The 20,025-nt window shown below is 47.3% G+C and overlaps 2 protein-coding genes across 4 annotated transcripts in view; both read left to right on the top strand.

The window, feature by feature from the left end:
• Positions 1 to 4,032, top strand: part of LOC110496493 (Yes-related kinase) — a 29,473-nt gene extending 25,441 nt beyond the window's left edge. Inside the window, exons 8-14 of one of the 3 annotated variants that reach the window (XM_036953130.1) lie at positions 395 to 559; positions 664 to 819; positions 1,935 to 2,114; positions 2,203 to 2,279; positions 2,444 to 2,597; positions 2,686 to 2,817; positions 2,967 to 4,032. In XM_036953130.1, the coding sequence (XP_036809025.1) occupies positions 395 to 559; positions 664 to 819; positions 1,935 to 2,114; positions 2,203 to 2,279; positions 2,444 to 2,597; positions 2,686 to 2,817; positions 2,967 to 3,175 (1,073 nt within the window). In that variant the 3' untranslated portion in view covers positions 3,176 to 4,032. The remainder of the gene's footprint in view (positions 1 to 394; positions 560 to 663; positions 820 to 1,934; positions 2,115 to 2,202; positions 2,280 to 2,443; positions 2,598 to 2,685; positions 2,818 to 2,966) is intronic. The other 2 variants (XM_021572428.2, XM_021572427.2) reach the window with 2 other exon arrangements.
• Positions 4,033 to 5,711: 1,679 nt separating this feature from the next.
• Positions 5,712 to 20,025, top strand: part of LOC110496491 (AT-hook DNA-binding motif-containing protein 1) — a 44,254-nt gene continuing 29,940 nt past the window's right edge. Inside the window, exon 1 of the mRNA XM_036951070.1 lies at positions 5,712 to 6,271. The gene's annotated coding sequence lies outside the window, so the exon portion shown is untranslated. The remainder of the gene's footprint in view (positions 6,272 to 20,025) is intronic.

Below are 20,025 nucleotides of genomic sequence, written 5' to 3'. Positions count from 1 at the left end.
GTGTTCTCCTTTCTGTGTCTGTATGTCCAATATCCATTCTAGCATACTAAATATGATCAAGGAATGTATTAGCCAAGCACACTAAATAGGCATAAGCAAAGTTGCCTATTGGTTTACATGGTGTGTCAGTGCATGTGTGTGTGTCTAAACAGATGTGTATCGGTAAAATACGAGCACTTTTTAGTAGATCCAAGTAAAGTACTGTAGTCAGTTGCTTTTTATGTTCTAAATGTGTTTGTTGCTTTTGTGCCTCAGCAATTTATCTCTCCCTCCCCTCTTGTCTGTCTGTATCTCTCTCTGTCTTTGTCCCTTGCTCTTGCTCTCTCCTTTATTCTGTCTGCCTGTCTGTCTTGCTTCGACTCTCTTTCTTCCACCCCTCTCTCACCCACCTCAGAGCGAGCAGCAGGTTTGTGCTGTAGGTTGATTGGCAGCTGTAGGCGGGGCATGCCTAAGCTAGCCGACCTATCGGTGAAGACCAAGGACGTGTGGGAGATTCCCAGAGAATCTCTCCAGCTGATTAAGAAGCTGGGCAACGGGCAGTTTGGAGAAGTCTGGATGGGTAGGAAGTTCTGTGTCTTTGCATGCCTTTTCATCTCATTTCATCTCCCTCCCTGTCCACTCCTACCATCCCCCCCTTCCCCCTCCAACCCCTCACTCCTCTAGGCTGTAACGATGGGCTGTGTTACTTTCTGACCACACCCTGTCCCAATGCCACGCCCCTCACCCTGGGGCTGGGGCGGGACGCCTGGGAGGTTGCCAGGAAAACGCTGGCCCTAAACAGAAAGTTGGGCCAGGGCTGCTTCGGAGACGTCTGGATGGGTGAGCCCAACTGTCAATCAATCAATCAGTCACTTTCTCATACTGTAGGTTGAGACTGACACACACACCACCTACAGTCTAGCGCAGGGATCATCAACTACATTACGCTGCGGGCTGTTTTATGTTGTTGAGGGGATGGCCTGGGGGTCGGAACATAATGACAAATCATTTGAAGACCAAATTGACCGCAAGAACAGATATGTTTGCCTTAAACACAATCATTTCAGATCTTGGTTACATGTGTATACGATCACGTGACTCTATTATGCATGGGAGTACTTAAGAAGATATATTTTAAGTTCAAATCCCTTTGAGCTGATTTCCTGGTGTTTCTACAGTCTTATGTCTGACAATGAAAATTCTACAAAAAACAAACAAACTTGGGGGCCAGTTGGGAAACACTGGACTATAGTGTTCTTCACAACTGTGTCCCAGAGTGCTTCTCAGTGTGTCTGGGATTATTCCCAAGCCGGTGCTAATGTGGTGGTGTGTAGTGCTCTCTTTTCCCACGGCCAGCTGTGTTCCCAGTTTCCATTCCAGTGCCGTTCTGTGTCATTGTAATAGTCTCTCTGTGTGTCCGGACCAGGAAGTAGCCAACCCTATTCCTGGTCCAGCTTCATGCACTGCTGAAGCACCATGGTGGGACTCTCCCTCTCTCCTCCCCTTCCTTATCCCACCCCGCCACCTCTGTGCATACCCTCTTTATAACTCCTGTGTGTGTTTGTGTGTGTATAATTAAGCAATAAGGCCCGAGGTGGTGTGGTATTTGGCCAATATACCACGGCTAAGGGCTGTTCTTATGTACGACGCAACACGGAGTGCTTGGATACAACCCTTAGCCGTGGTATATTGGCCATATATCACAAACCCCAGAGGCGCCTTATTGCTATTATAAACTGGTTACCAACGCAAATAAAGCAGTAAAAATAAATGTTTTGTCATACTTGTGGTATACGGTCTGATATACCACAGATGTTAGCCAATCAGCATTCAGGGCTCGAACTACCCAGTTTATAATTGTATGCATGTGTGTGTGTTTCTGCCTTTGTGTGTGTGTACTGTATACCTATCTCTCTGTGTGTGTGTGTGTGTGTGTGTGTGTGTGTGTGTGTCAGGTATGTGGAACGGCACCACCAAGGTAGCAGTGAAGACATTGAAGCCAGGCACCATGTCTCCAGAGGCTTTCCTAGAAGAGGCTCAGATCATGAAGAGACTGAGACATGACAAGCTGGTGCAGCTGTACGCTGTGGTCTCTGAAGAACCCATCTACATCATCACAGAGTTCATGAGCCAAGGTGCTGTACGGAGCACACACATATGCAAGCAGAGCCACACACACGTTTTCACAATTATTTCTGAAATGAATTAAACTGTGTATTTCAGGTAGCTTACTGGACTTCCTAAAGGACGGGGAAGGAGGGAATCTGAAGCTGCCTCAACTGGTGGATATGGCTGCTCAGGTAAGAACACACACCATCTTGGCAGTCCATCGATGCTCCTCTTGTGGTTGGGCCATGGTTCAGAGCTTCTGGTGCTGGTGCCACATCATGTCGATGTAGGAGTCACGTGTGGGATTGGATGGCTTGCACCTCTAACCCTTCCTCCTGTGTGTGTGTGTGTGTAGATAGCGGCAGGCATGGCATATATAGAGCGTATGAACTACATCCATCGTGATCTGCGAGCGGCTAACATTCTGGTCGGGGAAAATCTGGTGTGCAAGATCGCTGACTTTGGTCTGGCCAGACTCATAGAGGACAATGAGTACACAGCCAGACAAGGTAGAAGAGAGTTACTGTGTTAGGACATTGTGACAACTTTTGATGTGAAAAGGGCTTCATAAATACATTTGATTGAACGATTTTACAGGAGCCAAGTTCCCCATCAAGTGGACAGCTCCTGAAGCAGCTCTATACGGGCGTTTCACCATCAAGTCTGATGTGTGGAGCTTTGGTATCCTGCTCACTGAACTCGTCACAAAAGGACGCGTGCCTTACCCAGGTACGGGGGTGTAGGTGTCTCCTACTCTGTCGCCCTTCTTTTTTCCAGCCCTGTCTCTATGATGGATATAAGATGCTGTGTGTTACACTAAAAAACATCTATCTCTGTCTTTCTCTCTACCTCCCTCCCTCTCCCTCCTCTCTCTCTAGGTATGAATAACCGCGAGGTCCTGGAGCAGGTGGAGAGAGGCTACAGGATGCCCTGTGCGGTGGGTTGTCCTGCCTCCCTCCATGAGCTGATGGTGCAGTGTTGGCGGAGAGAGGCGGACGAGAGACACACCTTTGAATACCTGCAGGGCTTCCTGGAGGACTACTTTACTGCTACTGAACCCCAGTACCAGCCTGGAGAGAACCTGTGACCACGCACATGCACACAGACACAAGTGTGTACACACACACACACACACACACAACCTATACATACTGTAAGCTTTATCTACTATATGTTGCTGTCTGTCAGGGCAGAGCAATCAAACACGAGCTAGAATTCTTCCTCTCCTCCTATCTGTGCTCGGCTGCCCAGACCAGCAGAGGAAAGGGACTGTTGTCAGTGTACTATGCCTTAATAGCTTTACTGAGTTACCATGACAACAAGGCTTCGTCTTTAGATGGAGGTTGGGGGGGTTTAAGGTTAGGGTTAGATGGGGTTAGGGGTCAAGGTTTGTGGGGCTGTAGGGGACCAGTTTGTGCCTAAAATCTTTACTTGTGTAAGATGATGATGGTGATGACTTCACTCCAATGCTTTTTACTCTCTAAGCATCTTTCATGACGTCAAAGTGGATTTTCTTTCTGCAACCTTTCTTAAACCTGATATTGACAACCCCGGTTTTTAATTTGTTTATTTAATGCTTGTATATCTACTGTTTGTATCTTAGCTAACACATGGGGTCTGTTCAGCAGGGTGCAACGTTTCAGAATATTCAGATAGACAATCATATATGTTCTATACAGTATATTTTTATCAGGTAGAATAGGCGTTTGTACCAGCTCTATTCGTAAAATGTCTATGTGCTATGTTCTGACTATTTCACCTCTCTGAATCCACGCATGTTCTGTATACAGCCTTCTGCCAATGGGAGGGCCAGGCAAAGGGTCAAATAAATGCACAGAGGTCGGAGTTGGGACCGTGTGCAGGAGTGTGGGTTTTTATGATGATTTGAACTTTTCTGTTGTTTCAGATGTTTCTGTGTCTGTGGTAAAGTTCTTTTCCACAATACATGTGTGTCTTGTTTTCTTAGTTTCTAGGTCTAGCCTACAAACACCATATTTCTTTACTCACAGACACATGCACACACACATTTTGACTGTCTAGTGTGGTCAGTCTACTTGAAATTGGGTCCCTCCTGTGGTAAGTCTGTCTGCTGTTTTATGTGTGAGCACCCAGCACTGTTCATTATAACCATAGGGTTATAACCGGTTATTATAAACTGGGTAGTTTGTGTCATGGATGCTGATTGGCTAAAACACCAGTACAGCAGTGTGTACGTCAGACAATATACCACGGTATGATGCAAAAATCCTTGTTTACTGTTCTATTTATGTTTGTAACCAGTTTATAATAGCAATAAGACACCTCTGGGGTTTGTGGTATATGGCCAATATACCACGGCTAAGGGCTGTATCCAGGCACTCGCTTCCTGTCATGCTAAGAGCAGCCCTTATGCTGCATTCATAACCAAGTGCGAAGGTGGTAATTACCTAAATACCAGTTGGATATATTCACGTGCATTGAACTCATTGAGAAATACCGATTGGCTAATGTACAACAAGCTGCGTCAACCATAAACTAAAAGTACAGATATCATGCTTGTAAACAAATTACTGTTCAAAAACCATATATTTCCCATTAGTAATTACCAGTTCAAATGGATTTTGGATTTTTCCCAGTCGTATGTGGTAAATACCACCTTCCCACTTGGTTATGGACGAAAGGTTGCTGATTTGAATCCCGGAGCAGACGAGGTCAAAACCTGTCGCTGTGCCCTTGAGAAAGGCACTTGACCCCAATTGCTCCTGGGGCGCTGGACAATGGTGACCCTGGCCGTGATCCCACTCCTTGGTGACCCTGGCCGTGATCCCACTCCTTGGTGACCCTGGCCGTGATCCCACTCCTTGGTGACCCTGGCCGTGATCCCACTCCTTGGTGACCCTGGCCGTGATCCCACTCCTTGGTGACCCTGGCCGTGACCCCACTCCTTGGTGACCCTGGCCGTGACCCCACTCCTTGGTGACCCTGGCCGTGACCCCACTCCTTGGTGACCCTGGCCGTGATCCCACTCCTTGGTGACCCTGGCCGTGATCCCACTCCTTGGTGACCCTGGCCGTGACTCCACTCCTTGGTGACCCTGGCCGTGATCCCACTCCTTGGTGACCCTGGCCGTGACCCCACTCCTTGGTGACCCTGGCCGTGATCCCACTCCTTGGTGACCCTGGCCGTGACCCCACTCCTTGCAGGTGTCTCTGGGAGTTGGAATATGCAAAAAACACATCTTCATTACACACTTCTACAAGTGTGTAACAGGACAAATGGAAGCACCCCCCAAATTAGCTGTGGTATATTTAAGCGATAAGGCACGAGGGGGTGTGGTATATGGCCAATATACCACGGCTAAGGGCTGTTCTTATGCACGCATTGTGGAATAATAAACTGCCAATCAGCATTCAGGACTGGAACCATACGGTTTATAATGGCCAATGTAACCCCTCGACTTAATGCTTAATTATAGAACTGACTCAAGTCAGTGTCCAACCCTCTCTCCATCTTTCTCTGACTCCTCTCGCCCACGTCTGCAATGCGTAACCCAGACAACCGTTTCTGATAACAAAAAAAGAACTACACTTCCCAGACTTTTTATCCGTAGAACCGAGGACAGCTACGGGTCCCTGGATGGGACTGACAGACAGGCACATCTGGCGAGAAACGAGAGAGGCGAGATTGCACTGTGTGTGAGAGAGAGACAGAGAGAGAAAGGGGGATATCGCGGAGAGATAAAAACGGAAGAAAGATTTTGTTCTTTCCTTCCTTTTCTCCTAGAAACGTCTGTCCCACGCCTGTCTGCCACGGGATCGTTACCGCGGGGTTTGAGGAGTGTTCGCGTTCTTGCGTGCAGAAGGGGGATATACGCCCCCCCCCCCCCCCCCCCCCCCCCCCCCCCCCCCCCCCCCCCCCCGTCAATTTCCCCTTCTCTTCTTTATATTTTACCTTCCTCCGTTTCCAGGGTTCTGCTGTTGATGTAGAGCAGCTTGTTTTTAGAGAAACGGTTTTCTGTGGTGGAGCCCTGCACGCATACAGACAGATGCGCGCGAAGCACGGAGAGGAGACAGACAACGACGTTAACGGTAGGAATGAACGGAAAATGCTGTGCGCCAGCAGTGGCAGCTGTGATATTACCGAGAACTCAGTGATCCGCACGACGAGAGAAGAGAAGCCCCGCTGCAGCAACGAGCCTCTCCCGGTGAGTGCGCATGCAGTGTCTATCTGTGTACACAACTCATATTTGCATACCGGACAGTTCTAGCGGCGCTGCCAGATGCGCGCGGCACCGCTGCATTTTTTTTATTGAAGGAATTTGTATTAACCTCGTCGGTGCCGTTATAAAGGGAATTCGTGCACTGGGTCAGTCTGCCACTATGGCTGAGGTGGGCTCCTTTCTCATTAGTGATGGTGACACACACACGAGTTAAGGCTATTGTTAAGGAAGCATCTCCATGCAGGGCTGATTGTGTGTATATGCTGGTTAGTTGTGAAAGCGAAGATGTCTACCATACAAACACACATTCACACAGGACCGGATCCGTCACTGAGACTGTCTCTAAGGTAGGCTAGATTCACCGTCGGTCTCCACCTACATATAACATTCGGTACGTGCTGTGGCGCTGCTGTGGCGCGAGCTCAGGGCGCGCTCCGACAGATGTTTACTGTAATTAAAGCGCGAGAGACGTCATCCGGTTCCCCTGTAAAGCCGGGGCTATAATCCCCCGGTAACAAATTGAGCTGTCCTGACGCGCTCATCCCGTATAGGCACAAACCGCCCGGTGCGTTGAATGAGTGACGCCCACATCAGCCTCGAGACACAGAGCTCATGGTGGTGCATGATTATTACCCGATGGGGGGGGGGGGGGGGGGGTGAGAGAGCGCCTAGGGCCAGTGTCTGTGTTGTGACAGTGTCATTTTATTTATGGCCCTTTTTGACATGCATATCCTTTCCATGTGCACGTGTCTGTGGGATGCTGACAGATGCTGAGCAAGAGGTATTAAAGAGAGAGAAGTCTGTGTGTGTGTGTGTCAGTGCACAACATATAACAGCATAGCCCTATTGTGTACCTGTGTGTGGTGGTGGTAGTCATAGAAACGGCCTTGTATCTCAGATGATGTTATTTCTGTCCTTAACCCTATTAGCCAGGTCAGTAGTCAACACACACACACACACACATTCTTACATATCTATATAGAACATTTTACTTTGAATGTTGGTCTTGGACTGCTTCATGTATTTGTTTGGCTGGAGTGTGTGTATGAGTGTATGCTAGAGAGAGAGAAAGTGTGTGTGTGTGTGGTGCTGCAGATACACTCTGCTGATATGACAGCCACAGCTCAACCAATCATCTGTCTCCTTTCTCAGCCTATCAGCAGGCCTTGCCAGACTTCCTAGTTTCAGAAGTAGCTATGGAGATGGAACTGACAGCATGCACACTGACACACACAAACACACTTTCTAACTGAAGGTCATGACCCTCCCACTCAGAGTTGTGAGTTCTGGTTCTAGTCCAGCTAGTTGTGGTTCTGGTTCTAGTCCAGCTAGTTGTGGTTCTAGTCCAGCTAGTTGTGGTTCTGGTTCTAGTCTAGCTAGTTGTGGTTCTGGTCCTAGTCCAGCTAGTTGTGGTTCTGATTCTAGTCCAGCTAGTTGTGGTTCTAGTCCAGCTAGTTTTTTTACTAGTCCAGCTAGTTTTGGTTCTGGTTCTAGTCTAGCTAGTTGTGGTTCTGGTCCTAGTCCAGCTAGTTGTGGTTCTGATTCTAGTCCAGCTAGTTGTGGTTCTAGTCCAGCTAGTTTTTTTACTAGTCCAGCTAGTTTTGGTTCTGGTTCTAGTCTAGCTAGTTGTGGTTCTGGTCCTAGACCAGCTAGTTGTGGTTCTGATTCTAGTCTAGCTAGTTGTGGTTCTAGTCCAGCTAGTTGTGGTTGTGGTTCTAGTCCAGTTAGTTTTGGTTCTGGTTCTAGTCCAGATAGGTGTAGTTCTAGTTCTGGGTCTACTCCAGCTCATTGTGGTTCTGGTTGTAGTCCAGATAGTTGTGGTTCTGGTTCTAGTCCAGCTAGTTGTAGTTTTGGTTTTGGTTCTAGTCCAGCTAGTTGTGGTTCCGATTCCGATTCTAGTCCAGCTAGTTGTGGGTATGGTTCTAGTCTAGCTAGTTGTGGTTCTGGTCCTAGTCCAGCTAGTTGTGGTTCTGATTCTAGTCCAGCTAGTTGTGGTTCTAGTCCAGCTAGTTGTGGTTCTAGTCCAGCTAGTTTTGGTTCTGGTTCTAGTCTAGCTAGTTGTGGTTCTGGTCCTAGACCAGCTAGTTGTGGTTATGGTTCTAGTCTAGCTAGTTGTGGTTCTGGTTCTAGTCTAGCTAGTTGTGGTTCTGGTTCTAGTCCAGCTAGTTGTGGTTGTGGTTCTAGTCTAGCTAGTTGTGGTTCTGATTCTGGTTCTAGTCCAGCTAGTTGTAGTTGTGGTTCTGGTTCTAGTTCAGCTAGTTGTGGTTCTGATTCTGATTCTAGTCCAGCTAGTTGTAGTTATGGTTCTAGTCTAGCTAGTTGTGGTTCTGGTTCTAGTCCAGCTAGTTGTAGTTGTGGTTTTGGTTCTAGTCCAGCTAGTTGTGGTTGTGGTTCTAGTCTAGCTAGTTGTGGTTGTGGTTCTAGTCCAGCTAGTTGTGGTTGTGGTTCTAGTCTAGCTAGTTGTGGTTCTGGTTGTGGTTCTAGTCCAGCTAGTTGTGGTTGTGGTTGTGGTTCTAGTCTAGCTAGTTGTGGTTCTGTTCTGGTTCTAGTCTAGCTAGTTGTGGTTCTGGTTCTAGTACAGCTATTGTAGTTGTGGTTTTGGTTCTAGTCCAGTTAGTTGTGGTTCTGGTTTTAGTCTAGCTAGTTGTGGTTCTGGTTCTGGTTCTAGTCCAGCTAGTTGTGGTTGTAGTTGTGGTTCTAGTCTAGCTAGTTGTGGTTCTGTTCTGGTTCTAGTCTAGCTAGTTGTGGTTCTGGTTCTAGTACAGCTATTTGTAGTTGTGGGTTTGGTTCTAGTCCAGCTAGTTGTGGTTCTGGTTTTAGTCTAGCTAGTTGTGGTTCTGGTTCTAGTCTAGCTAGTTGTGGTTCTGGTTCTAGTCCAGCTAGTTGTAGTTCTGTTTTTCTCTAGTCTAGCTAGTTGTGGTTCTGTGGTTCTCTAGTCTAGCTAGTTGTAGTTCTGTGGTTCTAGTCTAGCTAGTTGTGGTTCTGGTTCTAGTCCAGCTTGTTGTAGTTCTGTGGTTCTCTAGTCCAGCTAGTTGTAGTTCTGTGGTTCTCTAGTCCAGCTAGTTGTAGTTCTGTGGTTCTCTAGTCTAGCTAGTTGTGGTTCTGGTTCTAGTCCAGCTAGTTGTAGTTCTGTGGTTCTCTAGCCTAGCTAGTTGTAGTTCTGTGGTTCTCTAGTCTAGCTAGTTGTAGTTATGTGGTTCTCTAGCCTAGCTAGTTGTAGTTCTGTGGATCTCTAGTCTAGCTAGTTGTGGTTCTCTAGTCTAGCTAGTTGTAGTTCTGTGCTTATCTAGCCTAGCTAGTTGTAGTTCTGTGGTTCTCTAGTCTAGCTAGTTGTAGTTCTGTGGTTCTCTAGTCTAGCTAGTTGTAGTTCTGTGGTTCTCTAGCCTAGCTAGTTGTAGTTCTGTGGTTCTAGTCTAGCTAGTTGTGGTTCTGGTTCTAGTCCAGCTAGTTGTAGTTCTGTGGTTCTCTAGTCCAGCTAGTTGTAGTTCTGTGGTTCTCTAGTCTAGCTAGTTGTAGTTCTGTGGTTCTCTAGCCTAGCTAGTTGTACTGTAGTTTGCATTATTTCCCCCTGAGGCAGGTTGAGTATACTAAGTTCTGGCTAAGCTCCAGACCATTGAGAAGTCCTAGGGCCAATTTATGTTGCAGTATACTTTCATAACTCACCAATCTGACTATTAACATCCTTCTCTTATATTTGTGGGGTTCTCTGGGGCTGTTTCTGCTTTGTCTGTCTGTCTGTCTGTCTGTCTGTCTGTCTGTCTGTCTGTCTGTCTGTCTGTCTGTCTGTGTTTAGTCTATATAATATCAACTCCCACACAATGGATTCCCATAGCTCTCGCTTTCTCTCTACTAATTACATTTCTCGGGCCACTCCTGGCTCTCTCCCTCTCACCCCCCCTCTCACACAGCTGGTTTGATGCTATATGACCCCTAACCTCTGATTGGAGATGGGGGGGGGGGGGGGGGGGGGGGGCATGTGTGTGTCTTTGTGTGTGTGTCTGAGTGAGAGGGAGGGAGAGAGGGAAAGAGGGAGAGACAGAGGAGAGAGCCGGCAGAGAAAAAGAGGGATAGAAAGTGTGTGTCTACCTCACTAACAAGCTGGACAGAAATAGTTCAATTATTAAAGACGAGAAACACTTTCACCCATACCTTCACACACACACCTTCACTCTCTCTCATACACACACCTTCACACAGACCTCTGCTCTGTCTATATCTTTCTCTCTCTCTTGACGCACATGCATGCACACACACACATGCACATGCACATAGTCTCATTTGTGTATTGATTACACACACTGGAACTCAGAAAAAAGATGACATTTATGTGTAGACGTGTGTTCACAAAAAGATGAAGCAGATGATCAGAAAGGTGACAGATTTTAAAATGTTTAAAATACATTCATTTGACATTCCTGTAACATTGTCGCATCATTAACACAACAGAGCTAAAGGTTCTGCTCCAGGAATCCTAATGATGATAGTTCTCCCTTTCTCTTCCCCTCCCTCTTCCCCCTCTCTCTCCCTTCCCCCTCTCTTCCCACTGTGTTTCTCTCTCTCTCCCAACCCAGTCCTCTCTTATGTCCCTCTCTTTCCCTCTTCCTCCCCCCTTCTCAGCTGGAAGGTAGGGAGCTTTTTGTCCCTTGGGATTACACACTTCCTCAGAGAGAGAAAGAGAGAGACAGAGGAAAATGAGAGAGATAGAGGAGAAGGAAATAGAGAGACAGAAGGAGAGTGAGGGCAAGAGAGGAGAAGGAGAGAGAGAGAGAGATAAGGGTGGAAGACGGGGTGGGGGAAGATGGATGAATGCACTGCACACTCAGGCTCCTGGAAAGAAAGAGGGGGGCAGACACGGAGGAGGATGGGTGGAGAGAGAGAAGAGACAACAGAGATGGATTGAGAAAGCGTCTGATAGACTGACAGAGAGAAGGGCTACTCTTATCCTTTCAACAAAAGCAATCATCTCAGGGAGAGAGTGTGTGAGTTTGGTTGGAGGGGTTATTTAAGTTTGAATATGTGGGATCAGGATTTGGATGGAGATACTGTACATTAGTGTGTGTTTGCGTGTGCGCGCGCATGTGTCTACGTGTCACATGAATATGTGTGTTTGTGTGTGTGTAGCTATGTGCGTTCCTAAGTGTGTGTGTTCTCTGGTGAGTGTGTGTGTGAGAGACAGTACCTACAGTTGGAATGTTCACGGCCATTGTTGTTCAAACAGCCAGCAGCCTTCTCCTTGGCAACCGGAGCTGCAGCAGTAACCCACGGCAACTGTGGAACAGAGGGAGGAGTCAGGAAGTCAGGCCGCAGCACAGAGCCCCCTCTCCAAAACACTGGCCTCAAGGTCTGACTGTGTGTGTGTGTGTGTGTGTGTGTGTGTGTGTGTGTGTGTGTGTGTGTGTGTGTGTGTGTGTGTGTGTGTGTGTGTGTGTGTGTGTGTGTGTGTGTGTGCAGTGTATGTGCATGTGTGTGAGCGTGTGCACTCCTGGCTGCTCCCAGCTGCCGCTATTCGTCACATGACCGACTGAGGGGCGGCCATCAACAGAGCCAGGAAACTGCCTGGAGGAGAGAGAGAAAGAGGAGGGAGGGAGAAGAGGTGGGGGGAAGAAGAGAGGGGGGCAGGCAAAGGGGAGAGCGGAGGATGGATGTGGAGGGAGGAGGGGGAGGGGAGAGAGGATAGGTGGGGGAGTGTGTGAGAGAGGTTGTAGGAGAAGGAGTGGTGGTGGGGGAGCAGGGGACAGGGCTCGTACGGTTCTTGTCTTAAAATAACTAGCTACAGCATGTAGGTTCCTGTAGAAACAACATTAGAAAGAGAGAGGGGCGATTAGAAGAGAGAGAGACATAGAGAGAGAAAAGCTGAGCCAGTGTAGTCTGATTGTTTGCTTCAGTTTGTCTGTGCATTAACCTCTTTTGTGTATGCAATGTGCTGTGTGTGTCTGTGAGTGTGTGTGTGCATATGTGTGTGTGTGTGTGTCTATGAGTGTACAGTATGTGCTCTTGGCTGGAGGTAGTGTTGAACACAGACTGATGATGAAGATCATTAGGAATTTCCTGCGGCTGGGGATGAGAGAGAGAGAGAGAGAGAGAGAGAGAGAGAGAGAGAGAGAGAGAGAGGTAGTGGAGAGAGGGGAGGGCGGTAGGGAGAGAGGGGAGGGCGGTAGGGAGAGAGGGGAGGGCATTAGGGAGAGAGGGGAGGGCATTAGGGAGAGAGGGGAGGGCGGTAGGGAGAGAGGGGAGGGCGGTAGGGAGAGAGGGGAGGGCGGTAGGGAGAGAGGGGAGGGCATTAGGGAGAGAGGGGAGGGCGGTAGGGAGAGAGGGGAGGGCATTAGGGAGAGAGGGGAGGGCGGTAGGGAGAGAGGAAGACAGCAAAGAGAAGGAGGGGAGAAATATAGCAGAGGGAGAGAGGTGGAAGAGTAAGGGTAGGTAGAGAGAGAGAGAGAGCATTTAGTGAAGAAGAGGAGTGGACTGGGTATGTGTGGGAGGTAGAGGGTAAGGGACGAGAGGTGGAGTCTAATACTTCTGTTCCTCAGTTATAGTCATAGTAAACTGTATTGGTGTACTATATTGTGAATGCAACTGTCCCATGAGGCTTCACATAATATATAAAGCAGACATTGTGTGATGGTTGTCTGAGGGTTCTCTTGGTTGTGTGGGAGTTGGGTTAAGGTTGTGTAGGTATTGAGGGTTTAATTAGAGGTTGTGAATGAAGGGGGAGACTTTAAGTAAGCGAACCCCCATGCCTTGTTTCTACTAGTTACCACAAAATGGTCTATATTGTACAAAATCATGAAAACAAACATTTGCTTTTTGTTCTTAATTTAAGGTTAGGGTTAGGCATACATTTAGCATTGTGGTTAATTTTAGGGTTAAGGTCAGGTTTAAAATCTGATTTTAATAAGATAAATTGTAGCTGCTGGTCATCTATGAACGTTTGAATATCTTGAAGAACGATCTGGCCTTAATGGCCATGTAGTCTTATAATCTCTACCGGGCACAGCCAGAAGAGGACAGGCCACCCCTCAGAGCCTGGTTCCTCTGTAGGTTTCTTCCTAGATTCCTGCCATTCTAGGGAGTTTTTCCTAGCCACCGTGCTCCTACATCTGCATTGCTTGCTGTTTGGGGTTTTATGCTGCGTTTCTGCATAAGCACTTTGTGACATCAGCTGATGTAAAAATTTGATTTGATTTAGCTGTGGTAACTAGCGACAACCCCCGCAAGCCTCCTAGATCTGTAGATCTATAAGGATTGGAGAAAAATTCTATGCAGCCTATCAGATGGCAAAGTGAATCGGGACCATATTACTTAGAGTTTACCATATTAGAGTGGGTTTTATGAGAGGGATTGGGGTTTTCTGGAGGATAGGGGGTTGTTGTGTGCAAAGGTCATATTGTGGTTGTGTTTGTGCTGCTGGAAGTTGTGTATAGGTTGTGGTTAGTTGTGTATAAGTTTTGGGAGGGTTGTGTTGAGGTTATTTATGGATCGTTTAAAGGTTGCGTTTAGGTTGTTGAAAGGTTAGGGGGCAGTAGACAGGTGAGTTTCTGTGTACCTCCTGACCCACTTACCTCTCTTTCTCCCCTCTCTAATTTTCGGCACCCTTTCTCTATCCCTCTCTCCCCTTCTCCCTCTCTTTTCTGCTCGTTCCCTCCACCATCGCTTTCTTTATCTCAAACTCACTCACCCTGACTCTCTGTATCTCTTTCTCCACCCCCTCTCTCCTTCTCTGTCTAGTTCACTCGTTCTCTCTCTCTCTCTTCAGCTTGCTTGCCCATCTTTATATAAACCTCTCTTTTTCTCTCTCTCTTAACTCCTTACACCACTCTCTCCCTGCCCCTTTACTTTCCCTATCTACCCCCCTCTCTCTGCCTCTCTATTTCTCTCAATTTCAATTCATCTCTCCCTCAGTTTCGGCTGCTGCCTGTCTCTTAGCAACAACTGCACACCCGTTAGAGCTGAGTGAGTGCTTTTCCACACACACACACACACACACACACACACACACACACACACACACACACACACACACACACACACACACACACACACACACACACACACACACACACACACAGTGTCTGGATCATTGAGTGTGTCTGAAGTGTTACTGCAGTTCAATGTGACGTAGAGACAGATATTGATGTAGAGCAGGGATGAGCAACTTTGATGGGGTGGGGGCCACATAAAATCAGAACTTATCATGAGGGGCCACAGTAGCTGTGTACCCACATCCATACCCACACTTGCAGTCAGAGCTGGCCCTAGACTTTTGCTGATTACAACAAGTTTAGATAGTTGGCTGGACTAATAACTTCCCGATCTAAAAAAAGTTTGCTGACATGGGCTAATTGAGTGACTATCAGTGATAGGGGGTGGGCCGTAACAAGCTATCTGCTTTAGTTTTCGAGATGATCCATCTCTGTTGAGGGAGAAGCTGTTTTTTATATATTGTGTATGTTTGTTTATTCTGAACACATTTCCCTTTGTTGGCAATGTTAATTAATTCTTGCACATTTTTAAAAGATACTTTTATGTTCGCTAACCTTGACAGGCAAACGCAACCAAGTATTAAACTGTAAACCAATCAAAACTTGTGTACTATCCATGGTACCATCTCTGCTGATCATGTCGTCTGCCAATCACGTCATCGGAATCAATCCGTCTGACAAACTGCTATCAGGTAAAGTATTTTTTTTAAATTGTAATCAAACTATTTAGTCATAGAAACGCGATACCATCAGTGCAAACTGTAAATTGACTCCCATCTTAGAACACAGCAACCTTAGTAATGTAGCTAGCTTTCTAGTTAGTTAGCTAGTTACAACAAGTAGATTTGTTGCTAGCTTGCAGATAGCTTTATCAATAGCTAGCATGTCATTCCGAGACAAGGAGCGTTTTAATTAGTTCCAAGTAATCATTTAAGACTACAAAAATCTATAGGACAAGTAGTGTAAATCTAATACAGTCATCAAGGCAGGACCCAGTAATTTCATTCATACTGACAAATAACAAACGCCACTTTATCCCTGTCAATAGTTGAAGTAGGATGATTGCAGAGCACCCTGCCTCAGACTGTCAGGATGTTTATTTTCTAGCTCACAAACTACATTCCTTTTCTGTGATGATTTATTTGATTAAATTCTCATCTCTCATTTTTGTCTCATATGATCTATTCAGCTCTCCGGTATCCTGCTCCCAGAGATCAACCAAGTGCTATTCACCAATCATGAGCTGATTAACTCATCTGTGAGGAGAACCATCCCACTGCAGTTTGAACTAGCCCTGCCGTCACTATCTACACATTGGAACCACATATGCATTTACCTGTCGTCATTGTAGAGTTGAGGAACACCAACTACAGAAATACTTGCTTTTTTGAGCATCTCAAAGACCAAATTCAATGTAGAATAAATGTAACAGTTTACAAGCAGATTATTTTACTATTGTAACATGCAGTGGGGAGAATTGTATTGTCCCCGTCAGGAGCCCAGGCTTTTGCCATAGATGGTAGAGTTCTCATCTGTGGACCACACAAGCTTTAGATTGCATTCTGCTCAGGCATTTGTCTCACTCTACATCGGTCAGCTACATTGGTTACCAGGGTGGGATCCTTTCAATACGTCTATGAGGCCTGGGCACACAAATGCTTATAGAGATAAGGAGGAATACTGAAGCACGTGTTGATGACAGTTCTATAGTCACCATCAGAGGCCCAGACTTTTGGCATAGATGGTAAGCTCTAATTTCTGGACCGCAACATTGTAAGATTGTGCCCTCCACGACACTTGATAGACATTGAATGGTAGGTTACACTATATTTAGATACTTCAAATACTGCCTGAGACACCTTTGCTATTTGTCCCCATACTCAATAAGTGGTGAAACAATATTTGTGATGGTTTACTTTGTTCGTATGTATTTGCATGAAACGTAAATGATGGAAAATATGTCTCACACAGTCATAGTTAGTAGAATAATGAATTGATTGGCAAGGTTTTGGCACCGTCAACTGTTAGAATGTTAGTAAGAAAGTTCATAATTTAAACCACCTAAATATACTCACATTCATTGAACATGTAGTATTTGAAACTCAAACATTCCTTTCCCAAATGCTTTTTCTATAATCCCACAGTCTCTGTATCATTCTCCATACCTAAAATTCCAATACATCCAACATTATGCATGCCCACCATGGTATTGGGGAGCTGCTATTTGAGAACTCATCTGGTTGAGAAATCAAACTCTGGTTATCTTATTGCAGAGCACATTGTACAACTGTTATGGTATGCTATATGTATGCTATATGTGTAGGTTATGCCATACAGTACGTATTGGCTAATATGCATATGCAGCTGTCATTTTTAAACCTCGCATACATGACACGCTTTTATTTGGGTTTCTATGCAAAGTATATGATTGAATGCTTCTATAAGCCTGCAGCTAGTTACTGTCACATGGGATGACGCTGGAGAGACGATGCAGGTTCGGGGAGTCAAACGTTTAATAAACAACGGACATGGAACGAGACAGGAACAGCGTCAGCAAACTAGCAATACAAAACAATTAACGCAGAAGCGGGGAACAGAGCTGGGGAACTCACAAATATAAGGGAGTTAATAACAGGTGATGAGTGAGTCCATATCACTGATGCGCGCGACGATGGAAGGCAGGTATGCGTAATGGATGACAGGAGTGCGCGTCGGGGGTGGGGACTCATGTTCAGTCGTGTGGTGAGGTGCCACAAATTGCAATTGGCTCAGAACAGCACAACATGGCTGACCCTTGGAGGTACACAGAGAGCAAACATTAATAATATGCATGCCAATCTCTCCTGGCTCAAAGTAGAGGAGACATTGACTTCATCACTACTTGTATTTGTGAGTGGTATTGACATGTTGAAAGCACAAGCTGTCTGGTTAAACTACTAGCACACAGCTCAGACACCCATGCATACCCCACAAGACATGCCACCAGAGGTTTCTTCACAGTCCCCAAGTCCAGAACAGACTATGGGAGGCACACAGTACTACATAGAGCCATGACTACATGGAACTCTATTCCACATCAGGTAACTGATGCAAGGAGTAGAATCAGATTTTAAAAAACATAAAAATACACCTTATGAAACAGCAGGGACTGTGAAGCAACACAAACATAGGCACAGACACATGCATACACACACGATAAAATATGCACTATATGTTAAGGTGCGTGAATGAGGACCCAAAAGCGAATTAACGTAAACAGAGTTTCTTTAATAACGAAACATACGTAGGCTCAGATGGACAGGCAGATTCCGACAGGACAGGACAAGGTTGCAGCAAACACGACGATAGTCTGGTTCAGGCATGAGAAACACAAACAAGAATCCGACAAAGACAGGAGCAGAAACAGAGAGAGATATAGAGACCTAATCAGAGGGAAAAAGGGAACAGGTGGGAAAAGGGGTGAATGAGGTAGTCAGAGAAGACAAGGAACAGCTGGGGGAAAGAGGGGAAGAAACGGTAACCTAGTACGACCAGCAGAGGGAGACAGGGTGAAGAGAAAGGACAGAAACAAGACACAACATGACAATACATGACAGTACCCCCCCACTCACCGAGCGCCTCCTGGCGCACTCGAGGAGGAAACCTGGCGGCAACAGAGGAAATCATCAATCAGCGAACGGTCCAGCACGTCCCGAGAGGGAACCCAACTCCTCTCCTCAGGACCATACCCCTCCCAATCCACTAGGTACTGATGACCACGGCCCCGAGGACGCATGTCCAAAATCTTATGGACCCTGTAGATAGGTGCGCCCTCGACAAGGATGGGGGGGGGGGGGGGGAGGGGAGACGAGCGGGGGCGCGAAGAACGGGCTTAACACAGGAGACATGGAAGACCGGGTGGACGCGACGAAGATATCGCGGAAGAAGAAGTCGCACTGCGACAGGATTAATGACCTGAGAAATACGGAACGGACCAATGAACCGCGGGGTCAACTTGCGAGAAGCCGTCTTAAGGGGAAGGTTCTGAGTGGAGAGCCAAACTCTCTGACCGCGACAATATCTAGGACTCTTAGTTCTACGCTTATTAGCAGCTCTCACAGTCTGCGCCCTATAACGGCAAAGTGCAGACCTGACCCTCTTCCAGGTGCGCTCGCAACGTTGGACAAAAGCCTGAGCGGAGGGGACGCTGGACTCGGCGAACTGAGATGAGAACAGCGGAGGCTGGTACCCGAGGCTACTCTGAAAAGGAGATAGCCCGGTCGCAGACGAAGGAAGCGAGTTGTGGGCGTATTCTGCCCAGGGGAGCTGTTCTGACCAAGACGCAGGGTTGCGAAAAGAAAGACTGCGTAAGATGCGACCAATAGTCTGATTGGCCCGTTCTGCTTGACCGTTAGACTGGGGGTGAAAGCCGGAAGAGAGACTGACGGAAGCCCCAATCAAACGGCAAAACTCCCTCCAAAATTGAGACGTGAATTGCGGACCTCTGTCCGAAACGACGTCTGACGGAAGGCCATGAATTCTGAAAACATTCTCGATGATGATTTGTGCCGTCTCTTTAGCAGAAGGAAGCTTAGCAAGGGGAATAAAATGAGCCGCCTTAGAGAACCTGTCGACAACCGTAAGAATAACAGTCTTCCCCGCTGACGAAGGCAGTCCGGTGACAAAATCTAAGGCGATGTGAGACCACGGTCGAGAGGGAATGGGAAGCGGCCTGAGACGGCCGGCAGGAGGGGAGTTACCGGACTTAGTCTGCGCGCAGACCGAACAAGCAGCCACGAAACGACGCGTGTCATGCTCCCGGGTGGGCCACCAAAAACGCTGGCGAATGGAAGCAAGCGTACCCCGAACGCCAGGGTGGCCGGCTAACTTGGCAGAGTGAGCCCACTGAAGAACGGCCAGACGAGTAGGAACGGGAACGAAAAGAAGGTTCCTAGGACAAGCGCGCGGCGACGGAGTTTGAGTGAGTGCTTGCTTTACCTGCCTCTCAATTCCCCAGACAGTCAACCCGACAACACGCCCCTCAGGGAGAATCCCCTCGGGGTCAGTGGAGGCTACTGAAGAACTGAAGAGACGAGATAAAGCATCAGGCTTGGTGTTCTTAGAGCCCGGACGATAAGAAATCACGAACTCGAAACGAGCGAAAAACAGCGCCCAGCGCGCCTGACGCGCATTAAGTCGTTTGGCAGAACGGATGTACTCAAGGTTCCTATGGTCAGTCCAAACGACAAAAGGAACGGTCGCCCCCTCCAACCACTGTCGCCATTCGCCTAGGGCTAAGCGGATGGCGAGCAGTTCGCTGTTTCCCACATCATAGTTACGTTCCGACGGCGACAGGCGATGAGAAAAATACGCGCAAGGGTGGACCTTGTCGTCAGAGAGGGAGCGCTGAGAAAGAATGGCTCCCACGCCCACCTCTGACGCGTCAACCTCGACAACGAACTGTCTAGAGACGTCAGGTGTAACAAGGATAGGTGCGGATGTAAAACGATTCTTGAGGAGATCAAAAGCTCCCTGGGCGGAAACGGACCACTTAAAGCACGTCTTGACAGAAGTAAGGGCTGTGAGAGGAGCTGCCACCTGACCGAAATTACGGATGAAACAACGATAGAAGTTCGCGAAGCCGAGAAAGCGCTGCAGCTCGACGCGTGACTTAGGGACGGGCCAATCAATGACAGCTTGGACCTTAGCGGGATCCATCTTAATGCCTTCAGCGGAAATAACAGAACCGAGAAATGTGACGGAGGAGGCATGAAAAGAGCA

This window comes from Oncorhynchus mykiss, chromosome 18 (assembly GCF_013265735.2).
Source record: "Oncorhynchus mykiss isolate Arlee chromosome 18, USDA_OmykA_1.1, whole genome shotgun sequence".
In the NCBI taxonomy this organism is placed as follows: domain Eukaryota; kingdom Metazoa; phylum Chordata; class Actinopteri; order Salmoniformes; family Salmonidae; genus Oncorhynchus; species Oncorhynchus mykiss.
Note: the sequence above shows the minus strand (reverse complement) of the source record. Positions and strands in the feature narration are given on the sequence as shown.